At 33.2% G+C, this 22525-nt stretch overlaps 1 protein-coding gene across 6 annotated transcripts in view; it reads right to left on the reverse strand.

Annotated features, from left to right (window-relative positions):
• Positions 1–3566: 3566 nt before the first annotated feature.
• LOC148598386 (diacylglycerol kinase theta-like) overlaps positions 3567–22525 on the reverse strand; it is a 35729-nt gene continuing 16770 nt past the window's right edge. For 2 of the 6 annotated variants that reach the window (XM_088561782.1, XM_088561780.1), the window contains 16 exons: positions 22043–22140; positions 20709–20781; positions 18834–18972; positions 18176–18266; positions 16773–16886; positions 16228–16378; positions 14775–14932; positions 12779–12930; positions 12149–12297; positions 10900–11008; positions 9716–9919; positions 8464–8619; positions 7588–7753; positions 7117–7215; positions 5447–5573; positions 3567–4587 (listed from right to left, as the gene is read on the reverse strand). In XM_088561782.1, coding sequence (XP_088417908.1) covers positions 5451–5573; positions 7117–7215; positions 7588–7753; positions 8464–8619; positions 9716–9919; positions 10900–11008; positions 12149–12297; positions 12779–12930; positions 14775–14932; positions 16228–16378; positions 16773–16886; positions 18176–18266; positions 18834–18972; positions 20709–20781; positions 22043–22140 — 1982 coding nt within the window. In that variant the 3' untranslated portion in view covers positions 3567–4587; positions 5447–5450. Of the gene's footprint in view, positions 4588–5446; positions 5574–7116; positions 7216–7587; positions 7754–8463; positions 8620–9715; positions 9920–10899; positions 11009–12148; positions 12298–12778; positions 12931–14774; positions 14933–16227; positions 16379–16772; positions 16887–18163; positions 18267–18833; positions 18988–20708; positions 20782–22042; positions 22141–22525 lie in introns of all 6 variants that reach the window. The other 4 variants (XM_088561781.1, XM_088561777.1, XM_088561778.1 and 1 more) reach the window with 3 other exon arrangements.

A 22525-nucleotide genomic window follows, 5' to 3' on the forward strand; every position in this document is an offset into this window, starting at 1 on the left:
TCTTGTCAGATTTTTTTTCCATATTAGTTATATAAACTTAAAACAATTTATATTTTAACATCAAAATTTTGGAAGTTGGCCACCAATGAATGTTAGAATTGTTTTTAATTGTTATCAATCTTATAAACAGCTGTTTCAAAAGGCTGTCAAAATGATACATGTGAATTTCACAACTAAATATAGTTTTATCACGATGTTACATATATTCCCTTATCTAGAATAAAAATTTAAAAAATACAGAAAATTCTGAATAATTAGGATTCTTTCAATAATAGAAAAATGATCCCCTTAACATGTTAAAACTTTACCAGACTAAATTTAGAACAGGGATTGCCTACTAAGGTTAAATTTAGAACAGGTACAAAGTTGCACTTCAAAATGAACAAGTAAGAATAAGGTAATTGTCTAAACTATTTACAAATTCATAATTCTATAACATACATACAACTCGTAATCACATCGTTTTGAAAAAAAAAAGAGAAGTACTCCTCAAAAAAACAGATCACAATTCCGTTATGGCAAAAAAGATGTCCGCTCATACAACACTCATGACCATGTCTGTACAGTTATCTCCCCTTTCACAACACTAAGAGAACTACATATTAAGGAAACACTGTATCGACTTCATAAACCTTTGATGAAAGTTTTTAAAAAAATCATTCCAGCCATCAAAATATCCTGTATCTAATACAAATTTGGAACATCATATTGGTATATACATATATTCCACTTAAGATGGACCTAATTATGTTTTTTGCGATGTTTTTTTTTCTCTCTCAGTGTACATCCAATGCTAATTGTATCCTAGCAACTTACCTATAAGATGAACAACTGAGAAAATACCTGGTTTGTTTATTTAAACACACATCTAACCTACTTCACTAAAATGGAAGTTCAATTCTATTTATAGAGTATTTCCAGCGGTAAGACTATACTACAGGTAGTCTTACACATAACCTAAACAATATTGCTTTAACAATTAATAAGTTGTTTTGTCATTTTGAAGACTCAAATAGCACAATTTATACCATGGAAACATCAACACTGTAAAATTCAATATCGGAAGATTTAAACAAGAAAAAACAATCATTCTAAAGACTTTGATCTTAATCAAGTATAAAAGATATAATCAAGTATAAAAGATAGAGAAGTTCCGAACTTATTGTTCTGTCTTACCATTAGTATACAACCAGATTTCTTTTTCTTGTTACACTACTGAAACTCTTAACAACCAAGACATAGTTGTGGATGAGAATTCGTAATTGAGTTGTCTCCCAGTATGGGACTTACTAAGACAAACGACAGAATGCAAAGTACCCCATATCATTTGCAAAAAAGGAAAATTTTCAATGCAAGCCCTTCTCATTCTGTGAATGAACAACTTTCTTCTTCGTCATACCAGAAATGAACAAATTTTGTTAAAATATATAATGGGCTTTACAATTCCTAGTGCAAACAATAGAAAATACAGTATTTGTTACCATTTACATGTATGCCTTTCTATTCAAATTCCTAACGTAATCAGAATTTTCCTAAATTTTCAAATCTAAGTTGAAAGAAAACTGGCATTCCCACTTTGAGTTTCAGAGAAGTGATTTACATAGCAAAATCTAATTTTCAATACAGTACAATTTGTTCTCCAAACCATTACAATTCATAGGAATGCCCATAAAAAATTACAGCTAACCAAATAGAATCAACACAACCAATGTAAGTTTCCACAACTCAATCCATCAACAACAACAAAGTCAATATATTAACAGTTCATCTTAAATTTTGGCTAAATTTGATATCATTTGAACAGGATATGCTTATATTATAAAGCTTTCTATGCAGAAATTTTATCTTAAGAATTCATACCAATTGTAAATTATTCAAAATAATAACAAAACTTCTTTTGGCGTTTCAAGATATTTAAATTAGATATGCTGAAAGGGTGATATAAAAATGAATTAAACATTTTGTTCTAAAAACCTGATATTGATAGGATTGTAACTCATTTTAAACACACAAAACCCAGCCTTTACATGTACTGTTTCCCACTAGACCTGAGTTTCATAGTAAAATCTCTAATTGAAAATAGGGTATGTAAGTCTCGTTCTAGTTTCATTTTCTTTACCAGAATTTCCGATGTAGAAAGTATTGAAAATCGGAGACTGATCTGTATTTTATTGTTTATTTACGGGTACTCGAAATGCTGTATAACAATGCAAAATCTTCTATTTTATGTATTTTCTTACTTCATTTATCATGTAGAAACAGTAATTTGTCATTTTTATTGATATTTTGCATACATAAAGTTTTTGCCCTTAACAATTAACTCAACGCTTTCTAAATGAAAAATCACTATGCTTTTGAATGGTAGACTAGGACCCATTCTCGTGAAATCACGGGGTCACATGATGAGACTTCCACACCCTACTGTCCTCTTACCTTCAATTTCAAGCAATCTGATTGATTGAAATTTGAGTTGAAGTATTGGAGTAAAATCTTCAACTGAGATCTTTCATGAAACCCGGTCCTGGTCTCCAAGTTTGAACTGCAATGGCTGTGGACTAATAGTCATGGTATATCACAGTAATATTAGCCCCATGCTAAGCATAGATGTAATATCATTTGTTAACAACCTAGCTCTCTGTCTGGGTATCATTCTTATTACAGCAGCCAGCCAGCACACTGTGATCAATTGAGAATTTCTCCAGACCTGGTCTAGTCTTGTCATCAAATTTTGGGAAGAAATGGAGATATTCTAAAAACTGTATATCTCCTTTACAATCAAAGCAAAACACTGTTAAATTTGAAATAACAGAATTCCAAAGATAGATAAACATGAAATTTTTCAACACATACCACTAACACTTTTTAAATTAAGTCCTTAATTCATTAAAATTTTTGAAATGTTTTTAACAACATGGATAAATAGGAAGTTGAATAATAAATACTCTTTACTCATTAAAATAGCATTCCCCTCCCCATCTTTATAGAGATTAGTACAGTACCTGAACCGGTCTGTGCAATAAAAATTGTGATTGGTCATCGCTCACCAAACAGTTTCCGATCGCATCACATGACTACAGAGAGGTCTATATATTTTGCAGATTCCGTCGTTTTATTTGTCAATTTTACACATATAAACATAATGCAGTAGATTAAAACATCAATTAAAACTTTTATTTTACATTTGTTTTGTTTTAACCAGATTATCCGTCATTTTACATTACAAAACTGTGATCGTATTGGTCACTGGTTTTTTATTATCGATCCGTTAGTGTTGCATGGATCGGTTCAGGGAATGTAATTAGCATGGTCTTCACCATGACTGAATGTATCTCAATAAAAAAAAAAAAATTTTTTTTTTTCAACTTCACCTACAAGAGTACAAGAAGAAAAAATTTTATGGTGATTTACACTCCTGTGGGTGGAGGTATTTGCTGGATATTCAGAATTTCTCATCAAAGTTTCAAGGGAATTACCGTAATTTGTCCATTAACATGCACAGAAATAAGACAATCCTACTCCATTAATGTATGTCAGTTCATAGGGAATCGACATCATATTTTCTCCAATTTTTTTTTTTCAAATTTCAAAGATCTACCAGTTCTTTTACATGAAGGCTTCAATATTTTCATTAAAATGGCTCTTAAGATTTTTCTACATTCTCTTAGAACTTTTCACATCATTTTGTAGACTTAAGGAAGTAGACCTTGTGTGAGAAACATAACTCTTAAAAATCATTGGAACGTTTGTATTCAGCATTTTACATCAGCCTTATGTAAACATCTAATTAACTTGGATTCATTTTATTCTGCTTCAAATGAAAGCTTGAGTGGCTTTGTTGAAATTGAATATAATACAAACATATCACTGATTTCATGGGTTATGTCCCTTACCCCAGGTCTACCTCTCCTTAAGTATAAGTACAGTTCACAATTATGATTTGTCAAAATTCCTTTTGCATCACAATCATTTACTTCTATGAAACCAGTTCTGGAGACTTCAATACTTAGTTAAATTTAGATATGGCATTTAAGATTTGTCTGAATTCTCTATGTAATACAAAATTCATTTTTCATAACTATAGGTACAGTTTTCACAGGAATAGCAGTTAAGATTTGTTCAAACATATACATGTACTTCCATGAAACTGATAATGGTGACTTCATAATTTCTTGACTTACATATAGCTCATAAACAAATTTTTCACTTAACATATAACATGTTGTGAAGAACAACTTGACTTAATATCATGATCGCGATAAAATAAAAAAAAACATAACAAATTCATTCTCTCTAACATTACTAAGGTAACATTGAAATAAATTACTTTCTCAATTCTATCCTGTTTCCATGGAAACAAGAAAATCTATAAATAAATCACACACTCACAGACATAACTTACATGTATAACACACTCACACACACACCACCCTAACCTAATGTTAATCATTCGATCACAAAATAACGTTCTAAATCAATTTACTATGAAGGTACGTGACTGTACTCCTTGTGTCGGGTGTGGCCCCGTGGCCCCCTCAGTGCAGTGGTTGTACCCTCAAATGGATTTCAATTAACTACAACCTAAAAGTCCTGAAAGAAAGAAAAAAGACATGAAGAGAAAAAAATTTGGTGAAACCTCACTCAGTAAAACCAATGGCTGCACTTCACATCATTCTTGATATTGTTTATTTCAATCTAAAGCATTTTTTCAGCAATTTTGAATATTCTATGCCGTGCTTGGCATTTTGTTCAGCAAACTTCATGCATGCAGACATCTACTAACTTAAAATTGTAGAACTATACATGGCAATTCTAATAAAGGGTTATTATAGTTTAACCAATTTCTGGCCCCGTTGTTTAGTGAAAATTCTGGTTTACCCACTAAAAGTTCATTTTTTTAATATCTATCTTTCAAAATGACATCACCTAAGCAATTTTCATTAATTTCTTATTAAATTGATATATTTTCAGGTAATTTTCCAACCAGGAAATATTGGTCACATGCTTTGATGAACAAAATATATAGTCTTGATATATTAGGCATTCATAGTTGAAATATTGAAGTTGTCAGAAATATTGTAGCCAATATTTTCTGAATAGAAATAAGCGATGAAATTAAGTGTTATTACGGTTTCCAGGTTAGGCAAACATTTACTGCCAAAAAATATTTTTTGCTAACTAAGTTAGCACACATTTTACTGAAAAAGTATGCAATACCCATATTGATTTGACAAACTTTATTTTCAGGGCCAAATCATGTGCAAACTGAACATATCCTTTCAGTATCTAAATCTGGCTCTGATATTATACATCACAACTATCATTGTATAGACATCAAAAGGATGATTGCAGATAGAAAAAATGTCAAACTGCACTCGTCAAGCCCTAGGTATACCCCACTTCAATTGTTCAGTGGGAGCATAAAAATTGCTATTAAAAGTATACTTACAATGTTAAAGGGGTTCAGTTTCATCACTAGGGGACTGAAGTCGTAAAGGTTCATTGTCGGGAAAAAATATACTAGGTTCTGTGTTACGTCTCTTTATCTTATTTTTACTCTTCTTCAACATTGTTGCCTGAAAAAGAAGGAACGAAAATCAACTACTATACGTAGGGGTTAATTGACCAAATTGATGCCAAATTACACATGAAAAACAATGATTTCATGCATTTCCTTCTCTGTATTGCTAACCTTAAAATTGCAATGTTGTGCCCATGGCTCTCCATACATTTCCAAACTTTTCAAGTTGACCTAAGAACTTAGTTGTATCTGTGGCTCCCCATCCATATCCTTATCAAAATAACTGCAGTGATGTACTCACTGCTCTCCGTCCATATCCTTACCAAAATAACTGCAGTGATGTACTCACTGCTCTCCGTCCATATCCTTATCAAAATAACTGCAGTGATGTACTCACTGCTCTCCGTCCATATCCCTACCAAAATAATGTAGTTCGTACTATACTTTTGCTCACCTTTAATGCTGATCTAAGAACTACACTAGAACTTGATATGCAGGTTGTACCAATGGCTCTCCATAGTTTTTCTTACCTTAATGCTGATCTAAGAACTACACTAGAACTTGATATGCAGTTTGTACCAATGGCTCTCCATAGTTTTTCTTACCTTAATGCTGATCTAAGAACTACAACTTGACCTGCACGTTGTACCAATGGCTCTCCATACTTTTGCTTACCTTTAATGCTGATCTAAGAACTACAACTTGACCTGCAGGTTGTACCAATGGCTCTCCATACTTTTGCTTACCTTTAATGCTGATCTAAGAACTACAACTTGACCTGCACGTTGTACCAATGGCTTTCCATACTTTTGCTTACCTTTAATGCTGATCTAAGAACTACAACTTGACCTGCACGTTGTACCAATGGCTCTCCATACTTTTGCTTACCTTTAATGCTGATCTAAGAACTACAACTTGACCTGCAGGTTGTACCAATGGCTCTCCATACTTTTGCTTACCTTTAATGCTGATCTAAGAACTACAACTTGACTTGCATGTTGTACCAATGGCTCTCCATACTTTTGCTTACCTTTAATGCTGATCTAAGAACTACAACTTGACCTGCATGTTGTACCAATGGCTCTCCATACTTTTGCTTACCTTTAATGCTGATCTAAGAACTACAACTTGACCTGCATGTTGTACCAATGGCTCTCCATACTTTTGCTTACCTTTAATGCTGATCTAAGAACTACAACTTGACCTGAACATTGTACCAATGGCTTTCCATACTTTTGCTTACATTTAATGCTGATCTAAGAACTACAACTTGACCTGCAGGTTGTACCAATGGCTCTCCATACTTTTGCTTACCTTTAATGCTGATCTAAGAACTACAACTTGACCTGCAGGTTGTACCAATGGCTTTCCATACTTTTGCTTACCTTTAATGCTGATCTAAGAACTACAACTTGACCTGCAGGTTGTACCAATGGCTCTCCATACTTTTGCTTACCTTTAATGCTGATCTAAGAACTACAACTTGACTTGCAGGTTGTACCAATGGCTCTCCATACTTTTGCTTACCTTTAATGCTGATCTAAGAACTACAACTTGACCTGCAGGTTGTACCAATGGCTCTCCATACTTTTGCTTACCTTTAATGCTGATCTAAGAACTACAACTTGACCTGCAGGTTGTACCCATGGCTCTCCATCCACATGTACAGGAAGATCACTTAATAAAGTTATTCTTAGCTGAAAACAGAAAACAGACACCTTTAATTAATATGTTCTGGTACTTAAAAGGTAACCCCTATTATCAGTTGTTGGCAACATTTTAAACTTTTATTTAATTTTCATTTTGCAACAGGACTTCTAAATGGTTACTTATCTTACAACATGTGACTGAACATTTTCAAACTTAAGCTGACAAGTGTAATCATAAAACCATAAAACAGAGTATTTTAAACAATCAATTTCATGGAAATTAACAAGTATATATTGCTAACTAAAACATGTCTAAGAATAATAGAAGGAACGACAACATGATTCTAATATAACACCAAGTTGATAAATGGAGGAATAATTAATCAATAAATTTGCATTAAGAATCAATACCATACTTACATGGCCACCCTGGGCTATCCGTATACCAGTACGTAAACCACTGTGTATTTGACCCATATGAACAACCCCAGTAACCCCGACAATTTCCAGCATGCCGTCATAGTGTGTTGGCTTGGCAAATTGGTCCTCTCTCTCTGGTCCCCAAGGGTTTGATCCTGATCCCCAACTAAAAACACCAAGTTAAAAGTTATTCTTATTTCATAAAATTTTCCACTGATATTAATAACAGATAACTTCCTTTCTCACGGTAGTAGAATAAGAATTGATATGGTTGGGAACTGTTAAAAAAACATTCTATATACGTTATTTGTCATTGTATTTGTTAAGTGCTTATGCTGTTCAGTATCAATACAAGTAGCAAAGCAACCTGACGTTATATTTTGCTTAGCCTTATTGAGTCTTGATTCCAACCACTCTACGATAGTTATTATAGCTGGATAATAGAAGTATATTTGCCTTTTGTCAGTGTAAAATGATCAGCAACAATGAAAATTTGATAGACCGATATATTGTCATCTTCACTTGTTATATAGTTTCTTTTGAAACGACTGGCTTAAGATTATGAAAATTGTAAAATATTTCGCAAATGCGTGCAGCGAGCTGATGATTGATTTCTGAAGAAAGTTGGACTGAAGGAAAACATCTCAAATAACTTTTCTCCAGGTTAAACAGGGACAGAAATAGGCAAAATCAAATAAAATTACACAATAAAAAAAGAAAGAGTGGAAATTTCCTAAATAGCAATAAATAAATAGAAAGTTATTACTGTTTCTCTAAGGTAAAGGCCCTTTCTCCTTATTTAAAAATATATGTTTTTAATTTTTAGGGGTTGCTGCATTTCAGTATTGACATATCTTTAATATTTTTAAGCCTTACCTGAGTATATTTAATATAATAATTCCTTCAACAGGTGGCAGATCAACTGGTTTCCCGTCAACTTCCACCTTTATATAACGATGGAGGTTTCGTATTGAACGACGATTTACCATTTTTCTTAAACCAATTTTTAAATATACACCTTTGTTATGAAACCTGCAAAGAAAAGATAGTATTCATATAGATGTGTTTTAAGTAGGCATCGTAAATCAGCATACTTTTATACTGAAATATAGTAATGAATGGTTTAAATCATTTCTCCTACTCACAATGGTCAACTTAAATTTTCAACATGCAAGGTTTAGAGAGCACGTTGAAATCTTAATTTCATCATAGAGAGAGGAGGAATAATTTGAACTAAGAACAGATTGAAGTAGAATTGGTTTCTCTCATGAAATCTGAAGAAACCTTAGATAACACAAATTGGCGACAGGACTATCACATAAATCTAATCACCACCAGGTGGTAACAAGTCACATGCATTTTTAATCACTGTCTTAGTATGGAAGGAATTCATTTTGAGTCCTTGTACGGTAATAAACCAGAACCATGAGTAAGTTCATAGAGTCATATCATGTAATTGCAATACAAAGGTCTTTAAAATTACAACTTTCAATACAAAACGTCATCCCTCTATATAGTACCATAAGACCTTGAACCAAGATCTGTGCATTATAAGTGCATTGTAAGATGGTCAGATTTAGTCAAAATGAAGCTGAGAAATTTAACCTAAGAATTCACAGTGAAACTTTCATATGCCTATAGTAACATGGAATAGGTAAGTTGAATTATCTCCCTTTCAAAGCAAACCACAATAATTTTGTTTGCTTCATGCACTTCTAAATAAGATGCATAACCTATATATAGTGACATCAAATTATGACGAACCCTGAAATTAAATTCTCTCCCTTTCAAAGTATTCTTGCTTTTATTCACATTTCCATATGACATCCCACATGGGACATCATAATATTCAAGCATTATCCTCAAACATTGAATACCAACCTTTTAAACCATTGTCACTGGCAAAAGACATTTTCTCTCTCCTGAAACTATATGCACTGGGACCTTACAGGCCTTTTCTCCCTCCTGAAACTATATGTCCTGGGACCTTACAGGCTTTTTCTCCCTCCTGGAGCTATATATTCTTGGCGCTTACAGGCTCATTTTACTATGACATGCCAAAGTTGCGAAGCTAAATAAAACTGGAATGCTAGCTCAGGTTTGACCTCTCTTGAATTACATTACTCACCTACTATTAAATTTATCTGGTTTGCCTTCCCTTTCATTATGGAAGTCTAAACAAACTTCAGCGTCAATACCAATACCAAAATAATTGTTCATAACAAAAATAGTGGTAGGATCCTCGTTTGTGTTTGGACAGTTTGTATCGTGATCCAGAGCGATCTTGGTTTCATCCTGTTCTTTTTCATTAGGATGGAAAATCACAGTCCACCTGAAACAAAAAATGGACATGAAATCTTAATTCTTTATTTTTAACATTAATACGAACAAAGCTGAATACGAGCATGAGTCAAAGATGCTATCCTGATCTATTCTACGTAAGGGTCTTAAACTATGGTGTAGCATATAGTACAGTATATAGGGCTTTGATCAAAACACTTACTACTTTCTAGGCTGGTACTGAAAACCCATACCTGTTAATCCTCCAATATTTGGGGAGGGGGAGACTCCCACTTCAAAATCAATGAAAAATTTTGAATCTCCAGCACTGATATGTATTATTTCTGGGAGATTTTTTTTTATTAAAATTACTATTTTTCTGTAAAAATACTTAATAATTGAATTTTAATACCAAAAATTTGCTTTCACATAAAAAATCTCCCACATGAAACAGTAACAATGGTGGAGAATCTCCCACATCAAACAGTAACAATGGTGGAGAATCTCCCACATGGAACAGTAACAATGGTGGAGAATCTCCCACAAGGAACAGTAACAATGGTGGAGAATCTCCCACATCAAACAGTAACAATGGTGGAGAATCTCCCACATGGAACAGTTACAATGGTGGAGAATCTCCCACATCCAACAGTAACAATGGTGGAGAACCTCCCAAATGAACTTTTCCAAAGGTTAACAAGTATGAAAATCATAACAATTGTGATCATCAAATCTGTACATACTCCTCAGTATACTGTGCAAGTACTTTTATTCATGGTTATAAGGTTTTCAGTATCCACATCAATGGAAAACTCATTTTCACTGGGAACCAAATTTCGTGGTTTGGCTCACGCACAAAAACCACAAAAAATAATACCCCATGAACATTAGTACTTTCATAGTATTTTGGGTATTATTGCACTGTCAAATATCCCTTTAAAATATTGGCTGTACCACCACTTCTGAAATTCTTATGTCTGGAGTAGACTTTACCACTAAAAGTTCTTTCTTACCTCCCCACATAAGACTTACCGGTCAAGTTTGATTTCCTCAGCGTCTATCACATCTCGTAATAAATTGAGTGGATCCTCACCACCACCATAGCCTGGCCCCCACCTCAGCACACGGGCTAAGTCATTACCTACAAACAAACATATACAGTCAAACCTTGGTAGCTCAAACTCCAAGGGACCATGAAAGTGTGTTCGAGTTTTCCGGAGTTCGCGAAATGGAAGTTCGTATATTTTTTTTCGTTGCAGGTCCGAGTTCGACTATATCGTTAGAAATTGCTTACTTATAACGAAGTTGTGTTAGTTCGTGGATCCTTTTCATTTGCTTTCGGAAGAATATGTTGATTTGTGGACATTAAAAATGCTGTGTTCGCTTTTAAAAACGTTCAGAGTTCGAGTTCCTTGGTCAACAATTTGTTTTCATCCGATTTTCTTTCATGCTTTCATCATAACGACTTCGGAACATTCTTGAACTTCAATCAGTACTATGTTATTAATTACTATCAAGACTGCCTAATTAGTGATGACTTAAGTATTACCTGTAACTAACTAAAATGACACTGATTAATGATAGGGTTACAGTTTTTCACACCTTTTATTACCCAAGCTGACAAAATGTCTGACGAGTTTGAGTTAGTGATGGTTATTCTCTAAGATTTATTACCGAACGGACTGACTAGTCAGTTCGAGTGTTTGAGAAATCTAAGTTCTATAATAATTATATAGGAGAAAATTTTGGTACTTTGAAATGTGTTCGAGCCATCCAAGTTCGAACGAGTGAAGTTCGACTGTATTGTAAAATGAAAACTCTGACCCCAACCTCAGCACATGGGCTAAGTCATTGTCAAATGAAAACCCCGACCCCAACCTCAGCACACGGACCACTTAATAACCTACTAAAAAAGCAAAATAGTCTTGTAAGAACACTGGTCCTAAGCTCAGAACTCTGGCAATGCCATTGCCTACAAACAAATAATAATACAGCAAAAAATTCCCAAAATTCATACTACACTGTCTTTAACATGAATATGATTTACGACATTTTTTTTTTTTCAAGTTGCACTAGGTATGTTCCAGAAAAGGCTTTAAAAAAACTTTGCTGACTTCATTTCATGTTAAATATTATAGCCTCTGGAGAAGTTGAACACCACATCTTGGAAAATTGGAGTCAGTATATATCTTAACACATCTTGGTCTATGAATACCTATTCATCATTGCACAATTTTAAACTTACAAAAAAAAAAGGAGCAAAGAAATTGGATGACTATACCTGTTCCTAAAGGAACAATGGCCAGAGGAGGTGACTGACAAACAGCATCCTGTCCTACATTATCTAAGCAGGATAAAACCCAGCCTACAGTTCCATCTCCACCACATGCCAATATCTTGTAATAGGGAACATTACGAAAGACATACAACCTACAAATAAAAATATTGTTTCCTCACTACTGAGACCTACATACAGTAACTGAATGGAATTAAAAGGTCTTATTTCGATAAAAACATTGTCTTTTCACTAACAAGACTTACATGCAGTGACCAAATGGAATTAATAGGGCTTATTTCAATTAGATTCATATAATAAATAATCACTCATGTCTGCATTGAAGGATAATACAAAAGTGTATCCCGAATAGACTTTCTTACAGTAACATACAAAAAAGTATTTTCCACAGATCATCAAAGAAGCAGAAATGATAAAATCGGAAGTAAAATCTGTGAAGTCTAACTTTCAAGAGGCAATATGCTTCAGATTTAACAAAATTTTTGGAAGATCACAGAAAATAAAATGATAATGCTGCCAGATATATGGGAACGAGTCTTACGCAATAAGAAATGTTTATTGGATCAATAAAAGTTGGTCAGATCAGAATAAGGCTTGTAATATTGGACCACTTACCCTGGTAATGGACCACCATTTTCTAGATTAAAAACTTGATGAGGATTAAGAAGTTTACGAAAGGACGTGATGAGTTCCATTCCCTGGCAACCTCCACTCTTTACATTTACAAAAACTAACAGAGGGTTCGTGTTGTCAGGAATCATCTGTGACTATAAAAAGAAATAAATAACTTCTGTGACTAAAAACTGAATTACATAACTTCTGAGACTAAAAATAGAATTACAAGTCTGACATCAATCCTGTTTGTTTGTTTGTTGGGGTTAAACGCCCGAACAGCAATATTTCAGCTATATTCAGGCAATGAACATGAAGTAGATGATAAAATGAACATGAAATGATGATGAAATGAAAAATGGGATGGGACACAAGGACAACGGGGTCGACAAATTTTGATTGCCACTGGATATAGGGAGAGGTGGGTAGGGTCGGGCAATTTAGCCTTCTGTGGAGGAGCCCTATGGTTCCTACTCTGGGAGAATACCACAGTAGGGTTTTTTAACGTGCGAGGAACGTGGCATCTTTCCCAACACGGCGTACCACTATGGTTTGTGGTCAGGTTTTCTGTATTATAGCCTGACAACCCCTGCATGTAACACACCAGGGGTACCCTATTCCACCGCCTGGGGCACACATCCCAGTTGCTCTGTGGGCAGAGCGCCCTAGCCCCAGCTAAGGTTCTGAGCACTATTTAGTCGCCTATTACGACAAGCTTAGCGCTGCTGCAGGCCTATTCTCCTGACACCCTGACCTGCACAGGTAGACATCAATCCTGAAGTTAATTTAAATTCACAGATAATGTTATTCGTCTTAATTTCCCTCACAAGAAAATAAACTATTTCTATTTTTACCAGAGATAAGGTCATCTTTATTGAATCATTTTACTGGAAATAATGCTGAATTTAGGAGATGGAAAACTGCCTTGAAAAGCATGGACAATCCCTGTGTATGCCTCTTACAATACTTGCCTGTCTTCATATACAGATACACATATTGCCAATCTACCTAATAGGGTTTCAAAGAAAACTCCAAGTTTACCAGGAAAAATCAATTTGATCAACATACTGGATTGATGGTAAGGCATACTGGCATGAAGCCGATTTATAAGTACTGTTAACATAGAAATGTTAAATGGTGATAGTTTTCATAACAATCATAGTCTCGGGATATCCACAAAAACAAACAACTTGTACCCAAATGTCCCCTGTCTCGTAAAAAAAGTTGAAAGTGCAAAAATCCCATTACTCTTGTAAAATTTGTTAAATCAAAATGGCGGCACAATATGATCAACTACAAGTGGTGACTAACAATCCTACAAAATTTGAAAAAAATCCGTCGAATGTCTGAGTAGTTATGTCCACAAGTATGACCCAATGGACAGACATCAGTGTTTTTCTCTCTCTCAATAAAACTCATTTAATATATCCTTGTAAATGTTGTTAAAGACATTAGGGTGTCTGACTGAAATTGACCTCATGAAATATTTACCCCTGCAATTTCAAGGTGGACGTCTGCAAACATTTTCACAGTAACAGTAAATATCCTATATTACTGATGATGTATAAATGTAATTAATCCATGTAATTGGTCCTACCTGAATGGAGTATACATGTAATTGGTCCTACCTGAATGGAGTATACATGTAATTGGTCTTACCGGAATGGAGTATACATGTAATTGATGCTACCTGAATGGAGTATACATGTAATTGATCCTACCTGAATGGGGTATACATGTTATTGGTCTTACCTGAAGGGATATACATGTAATTGATTATACCTGAATGGAGTATACATGTAATTTGTCCTATCTGAATAAGTTAAACATGCAATTGATCCTACCTGAATGAAGTATACATGCAATTGATCCTACCTGAATGAAGTATACATGTAATTGATTCTACCTGAATGGAGTATACATGTAATTGGTCCTACCTGAAGGGAGTATACCTGTAATTGATCCTACCTGAATGGAGTATACATGTTATTGGTCTTACCTGAATGTTTGGAAGTAGCAAAACAAGTAATTGTTTCTCGTCAAACACAGCATCTTGTAAAATATTAAACACAGTCGAAGCCTTCTCTGATGTGGTATACACCAATACAAGGGCACCATACTCATAGTAAATAACATCTAAAGTTAGCCATCTATTTCCTGCAAGCACAACATTCATGTAATCGTAATATACAAGTTCTTTTTTCGTTGGTACCAATTTTCATGGTTTAGGGGAAAGTAATCAGTTTGAAAATTCTTGAATTCATGGGTTTGACAACTCTATCATACAAACAAATGGGAAATTTCCTTTTTTGTTGGGAACCAAATTTCAATTTTCAAATTTCCATGAAATCCACAAAATTCAGGCACTTTCAATGATAGAGGTAATACAAAGAGCAGAAAAACCTAAAGTACAAACTGTTTTCTGTCGACATCTGCAATAATTTAACAAAACTATTGTCCTTTCTCAATACAGATCTGTATTTTGAGAAAAAAACGAAGGTTCACCGTCATCTAAATCATTCAACAGCAATGACTATTGCAAAGTGCTAATTTCATGTACAATTTCAATAATTTTTATCTCAAAAGCTCAACAAAAAAAAACAAAAAAACAAACAAAAAACAAACAAAAAAACAAAACTTAGACTTGCATTGTGGTCTGATATTGTTCCTTTATTATCAATTTGGTTGGTTTTTAACATTCATCCTGAATCACCGACTGTCTGATTATTATAAACAATGTTACTTAAGGATGTTCTTTGCTCTGTTTAAATATAACTAGGATTTCTAAGGGTTGTGAAATCTTTTATATCTTTCATGCTAGAACAATATGTATGGACAAAAATGTGTCAGTGTGGTCAATTTTGAGATATAGGCATTTGAAATTTTGGCAGACAAGGATTTCTCTGGATTTTCTATAGGTTTTATCTATTCAAAAAACCCAAAGAAATAAGAATATCATAAAAAACTATCAGATAACATTTTATGTTGCATTTAATGAAAAATGAAAAGAAAAGTGGGGTGACTGGGCAAATAATACTTATGCTATGAAATGGATGAAACCAGAGGAGTCAGAAAATCTGTCCAAAATGACTGAACATGAGCAGAGATCATCAAATTTAATCTATCATTTTAGTTGTTAAGTACAATGACTTTGCTTCCATGGCAAATATATAAAAACTGATTCACAAAACCAGTAAAACATATCAAATCAATTCAAACTTCAAAACAAAACTCAGGGTTCCCATTAAACCATAGAAATAAGAACAGACAGACAGACATACAGAGTGATTCCTATAAACACGCAAACTTTGTTAGGAGTGGAGAAGGATTCAAAATTTTTAGCGTAATTGTATTTCTTGCAGATTATGAACAAAATTTCAGTGCTCTATTTCCCCAAATTTTTATAATGATTTCTTCGTCCATAATGGTAAGAAGTTAAAAGATCTACTCACCAGGACCTAATATATCGAGAAGAATTTTTTCATATTGGCGTTGAGCCAAGCCTGTTGGAAGGTTGCCAACAAACAGTGAGATTCTAGGACCATGTGGATCCTCTTTCTGTTGTAAATAAAAGCGTGTCATTCTGTTCTGCCGTAATGACTCCTGAAAAGTAAAAAAAAAATAATAAAGTTTTTCGAAATGTTGTTATATCTGTAATTCAAGAAAGCAATGAGTCTGCTAAAAGAAATCCTAAGAGATGAATTCATTTCAAACATCATTTCTGACTTTTAAAACTAAGAAACATGTTTCATAGTCTTCTGTCTCATCACCAAAGGTGTAAAACTCAGCAAAATCAACAGCATGGAACTCAAACTTGTACTTGAGTCTAGATTCCATCAAAAGACAACATCCATATCAGTTTGATCAATTTTTTAAAAAATTGGAAGCATCAGACCTCTTTCAATGTAAGGCAGATGGACCACAGTTGTGCAGCAGTAAAATAAAATGAAAACTAGATTTTAATGTATAGTATGTGTACCTTTTATAAATAGCTCACCTTTCTACTTTCCTGCATCAGTTGCCATGGTTTTTCATTTAATTCTAACATTCTTTCTGTCACCCCTTTATCGAGTGAGACTTCAATCAAACTAAAATTCTCTGGGTTTTCATCCTGAAACATTCAGATACATCAACATACTGTAAGGCTTTAAGTACTTTTCTGTGTAAGAATAAGGCAAAATGTATATAAGGTGTGGCAAATGAAGAAAAAAACGAGATTTTATTGCTTTCTCCAAGTACTTGTAACTTATAACCTACAGAAATTACTATCAAAATGTTTATAAAGCTTGACCTTTTAAGATATTGATATGTCAAATTAAGTTGAAATGTATTATATGGAAAAATGGCGGGAAAATTTTTCCGCACTTTTTCTCTATATAACCAAAATAAAATATCGGTCACAGATGCTTCAGGATAAATTTAAATAGCTTTTTTATTATTAACTAGATGCACTGAATATATTTGAGGCAAAAAAAGAACAATATGAGAAAATGATGTGCCACCAATTGCCTGATTCTTGCACAGAATGGTACTAAAAGCAATGTTAACCCTACATAATTTTTTCTTACTTTACTATATTCCATACAGAAAATTAATGATATGCTTTATTTCTACAATGTACTACATGTAATTCCTTATTCTTCATGAGAAATTTGCAATTGATAACATAATAGCATGGACAAATAGTTAATGCCCTTCATTATTCTAATAATACAACTTTGTGATTCACCTCTGAACTGTCCATATCCAACACTTTGCAATCAATATATAAAATTAGCAATCTAACATGAACAACTGTATGTAAATGCTTTTGAAGCTCATAGACAAACTAAACTGAACCACTCAAATTTGGAAAATTTTATTCAACTTTTTTAAAAGTTTTTCCTTGATCTTTTCAAATCTGACAGTTCTCACTCTTGCAGATTCTAAAAATTAGTATGTAAGTACACACTACCTTTTCTAAGGTTGCCTTAGCATCAGGCTGAACACTATGTTTACTATAGGTGCATTAGTATCTAAGGTTATTTCAAAATCGAAGATATTTTGAACAGTTTTATCCACAGCAGTTATAAATATTGTAGTATATTGTAATAGTACCCATCTAGACCATAACTAAAGTTGTTCCACTTCCAAACACCTTAGACCCCTTTCATGGTACAATACTTACACTAACTCAAAAGTCTTGAGGGCTAGCTATCACATCACTCCCTAACCCCTTAACCCCTATACCTGGCTACCATACTTACATGAACTCCAAGCTTCCAAAGTGGCATCTGCCATGTAACTCCCTAACCCTTAACCCCCTTACATGGCTACAATATTTACACTAACTTCAATCCTCCAAAGTGCTATCCGACATGTCACTCCTTAACCCCTTAATCCCCTTACCTGGCTACTTACACTAAATCCAAACTTCCTCAGGGCTAGCTGAATAACCTCTTCAGTTGTTGTATCTTTGGTTACTTCTATGTTCTTGTACCCTGATGTACCCCTGAATAATAATTGTATAAACTCAAATACAATGTGCCCCTGAATGATTAATATATAAACTCAAATACAATGTACCCCTGAATAATAATTGTATAAACTCGAATACATATGTAACATGAAAAAATACAAAAACTCTCTAAGAATAGATGTCAAACCAAGACTTAAGAATTCTACAATTTCAGGACTTTCATGCTCCAATACTTAGCAAGGTGATTTCTTGCTTATTTTAGAACCAAATTCTTCAGTATATCCAGTAATCCTTTTATTGCTCTGCCATTGCTAGTGCAACATAAATCATGCCACATTAACCATAAAATAATCTCATGAAATCAGATTTAAAGTTCAAAAATTTGATAAAAATTCTTTCATGTATCTTTTCCTTTTCTGAACAATAGTAGAATGGAGTGTTGTTAGATCCTACATGTAGTGACTAAATAGAATAATAAATAGGTCTAATTTTAATTAGATTGAACTATGAGTCAACATAACCTAATTTTGGAAAATTTCAACCCTAACAATATTCCACTTTGCCTTGAAAACAGCTTGATATTTAAATATTACTACACACCTGACACCACCTGGGTACACCTTAATGACACCTCTGTTAGGATCCTTTTCCTTGTAGCGGAGGAATATCGACGGACGTTTGCCGTCAGGTGTCAGTAGCTGATCAAGTATAGGACTATTTTTCTCAAGTTCTTTCTCACCTGCAAAATAAACCCCTGAAATGGGTTGACAGCATTTAAATAGTTGTTAGTAAGTAGGATATACATGTGTAAGTACAGAAATGAAAATAATTTGTGCAAAAAGATCAAAGCATAATAAGTTATTTATTGAATGACAACCAGACAGGTAACAATATACTACTATGCATCCCATCTAAAAAGAAAGGCTCAAAATCACCAAAATCATTTGTCATTCTCAAGTAATAACTGCAAGTTTCAGATTCATTGAGCGAGAGATTTATGAACTTTATTAGGTCATAATTCAAATCAGGTTTGTTTCCACTTACCCTACCTAACCAAAAAAATTGCCATTCTCTGAGAAGATTTAAAAAAAAAAATTTAAAGCAACATTTTTCACTTCTTTGATCATCCATTTTACAGAATCATACGAACTTTGAAAAAAAGATTTATCCCCCTTCTTACCTACCCAAAGCAAGAAGCTAGGGCTGGGCAAGGGGAAACAAACATGATTGTGTATGGCCTTCTGCATTAATAGGTACATTTATTGCTTCCATTCATTACAGTGAAACGTCCTAATTGACCTCTTACAGGTCAGTTTAAATGTACTTTTGAACCTGGTAAATGGTTTAGTTTAGAAAAGTCACATTGTACCAGAAATTTTTTATATTACTATATAGAGGGTTATTTTGCCTGGTGCTAATTTTGGTGTATTTCAGCATTTAGCCTAAAAATACAAAAATTAATTCCTCCAAACATTTACTCTGGACTAAAGTATTTAGTGCACGACATATCATGTGCCAAAATTTTTTGTTTACCTTTTGGCTTCAAAATTGCCAAATTTTACTCCAGCCAAAATAACCTGCTGTACAGTACTTCACAATTTTTTTATTCTGTTGTGCAAATAGTTAAGAAGAAGAAACCTAGAATTAAGAAAGTGTAGAAAAATCTACTTTTGCAGTTAATGTAGATGTATTATTTTTTATGGATTGTACATGTACTAGATATTATATTATTTTTTGTGGATTATACATGTACTAGATAATTATATTATTTTTTGTGGATTATACATGTACTAGATATTATATTTTTTTTGTGGATTATACATGTACTAGATAATTATATTATTTTTTGTGGATTATACATGTACTAAATATTATATTATTTTTTGTGGATTATACATGTACTAGATAATTATATTATTTTTTGTGGATTATACATGTACTAGATCATTATATTATTTTTTGTGGATTATACATGTACTAGATATTATATTATTTTTGCTGTATACAAACAAGTACTAAAATAATATCGAAGATACTGATTTTTAATTCTATTTTACAATAGTTCTTTTCCAAAATCATGCAAACATGTTTATTTGATAATGATTGTTTGATTGATTGTTGGGGTTTAATGCCCGAGCAGCTGTATTTCAGCTTTATTCAGGCGATGAACATGAAGTCAAGGAAAATTAGTTATCACAAAAAATTCAAATTTTATAGCGACAGACAGTAGAGGAGGTTAAAGGGTGGTCAAATTAACGAAATTCATCCATAACAAATGTCACAATTGGAAGAAAAATGGAATTTTCTAATACCTGTTCTTAACAATAAATTTTATGGATTTCAAATCACATAGTTGTCAAAAGTGGGATTTTAATCACATTCAGGCAAAGACTAACACAACTTCAACACAAGTTAACTGATGTAATTTCTCATCATAAAAGTTCTGTTTATTTAAAAAGATGCCTGACAACTTACCATATTCGGAAGCCTCAGATACATAATAATTCTTTGGATCATCTGATATGTGGAATGTTTTCAAAGCTGCTTCCTAAAAACATAAACAAACTTTTCATAACTTTTCTTCAAATGCTTCAAGATGCTACCAGTAACCTTACATCCAAGGCTGTAGAGAAGAGTTGAAGCCACACAATACTGTAAGCGTACTAATTTTTGCAGTTAACAGAAAACCACAAAAAAATAGAACATGCGAAATTGATTTTTAACACTATATAATGCTAATCATTTTTTTTGAAACCGCCAAAATTAATACCCATGAAAATGTTCACTTGACAGAATCCGTGAAAATTAGCAACTGCGAAAAATTAATATGTTTACAGTATATTTATAATGTGGTTAATTGATTTTATTAGTTTTACATCTCATGGCTGATATTTCATGTAATTTAGAACAAGAATGATCATACAAAAGTACCTGCTTTATTCAATTCCAAGATATCGAGTAGGATTTTTTAACATACTAGCTCACAAAAGCAACAGCCCATAGGTAAGGATGTTATCCCAATAAAGACACATTGTTCAGGCTACAATACAAATATTTGTCACTTCATATCCTAAATGCTGCATACTTGGCAGAGAAGTGACTGGGTCATGAGTTCAACCCATGACATCTTATACTCAAACATGATTTTACAAAGCCAACAAAGAACTGGAAACGTATGAAAAAAATGTAAAAATCCCATAATAAAATGTGAAATGGTTAATTCCTGATTTGAAAACGAGAATTCAATTTTAAAGCACTAGAAAACATGTCTTCACACCAAAGGCAAGCATGTTACAGGACAAAATATGGATTATAGAAATGGCAGCATGGTACGAATGAATGTCATCAATTCTATCAAACACAAGTATAGATTGTGTGAAGTTTATTGAATGAAGGGAAAACATGTTCATCTGATTGTCTAGTTTCATTTTCTACTGCATAAAATAAAGTAAGAATAACCCTAATATACTGATTTTTTCTAATCAGATTTACAATTTGCTGTAAAAATTTGCACAAATCACAGAGTACAGTATAACGGATAATTTTCATGGGGTGCTAATTTTTGGCACATTTTAGCAGTCAGTCCAAAAATGCCAATATAAATTCTACAAAATATTTATTCTTGGACTAAGTATTTACTGCATCCATTTAGCATCTGCCAAAATTAGAAACTCCCAAATATTCCATATTCCATATACCTTTTTGCCTCAAAATCTCCAAATTTGAATCTTGCCAAAATAACCCTCATATGGTATCTGCAAAGGTAAACATCTCTAGAGATGTTAAGAAAAATTAATATCACTACTTACCAAAATAGCTTGAGCGGGAGCATTTTTAGGTACAGAAATAGTCCTATACAACTTTCTCTTCAGTGAGGAGTTACCATCAAACACACGAATAATTTCAGCTAAAAGCAAGATAAACACAATCTTATTTTTGATATGGAATGAAATACTGTAAATGCAGAAATTATTGCAATGTTTTTATTACCGTGAAAAGTTATAGATTAAACTTTTACTCCCATTATGCAAATAATTAACATTATCTTGAGCTCCTGAATGGCATAACTCTCCATTTAGACCATAGGCTATCTCCCCATTACCAGTAGATTTCTTTATAATATTATTACATAAATTTTAATTTAAGTTGTTAAATTTCTCAACATTTTAACTATTGTTTTTTGATTTATTTAAATATAATTTCATGTGTATTAATCCTCTTCAAAATGCTTTGTCAATTCTCCCCCATTCAAAATTCCCATTCTCCCATACATCATCCCCATTCCTGCATTC

This window comes from Perna viridis, chromosome 14, assembly GCF_037379345.1.
Source record: "Perna viridis isolate PV_CMFRI_1.1 ecotype Kerala chromosome 14, ASM3737934v1, whole genome shotgun sequence".
Classification (NCBI taxonomy): domain Eukaryota; kingdom Metazoa; phylum Mollusca; class Bivalvia; order Mytilida; family Mytilidae; genus Perna; species Perna viridis.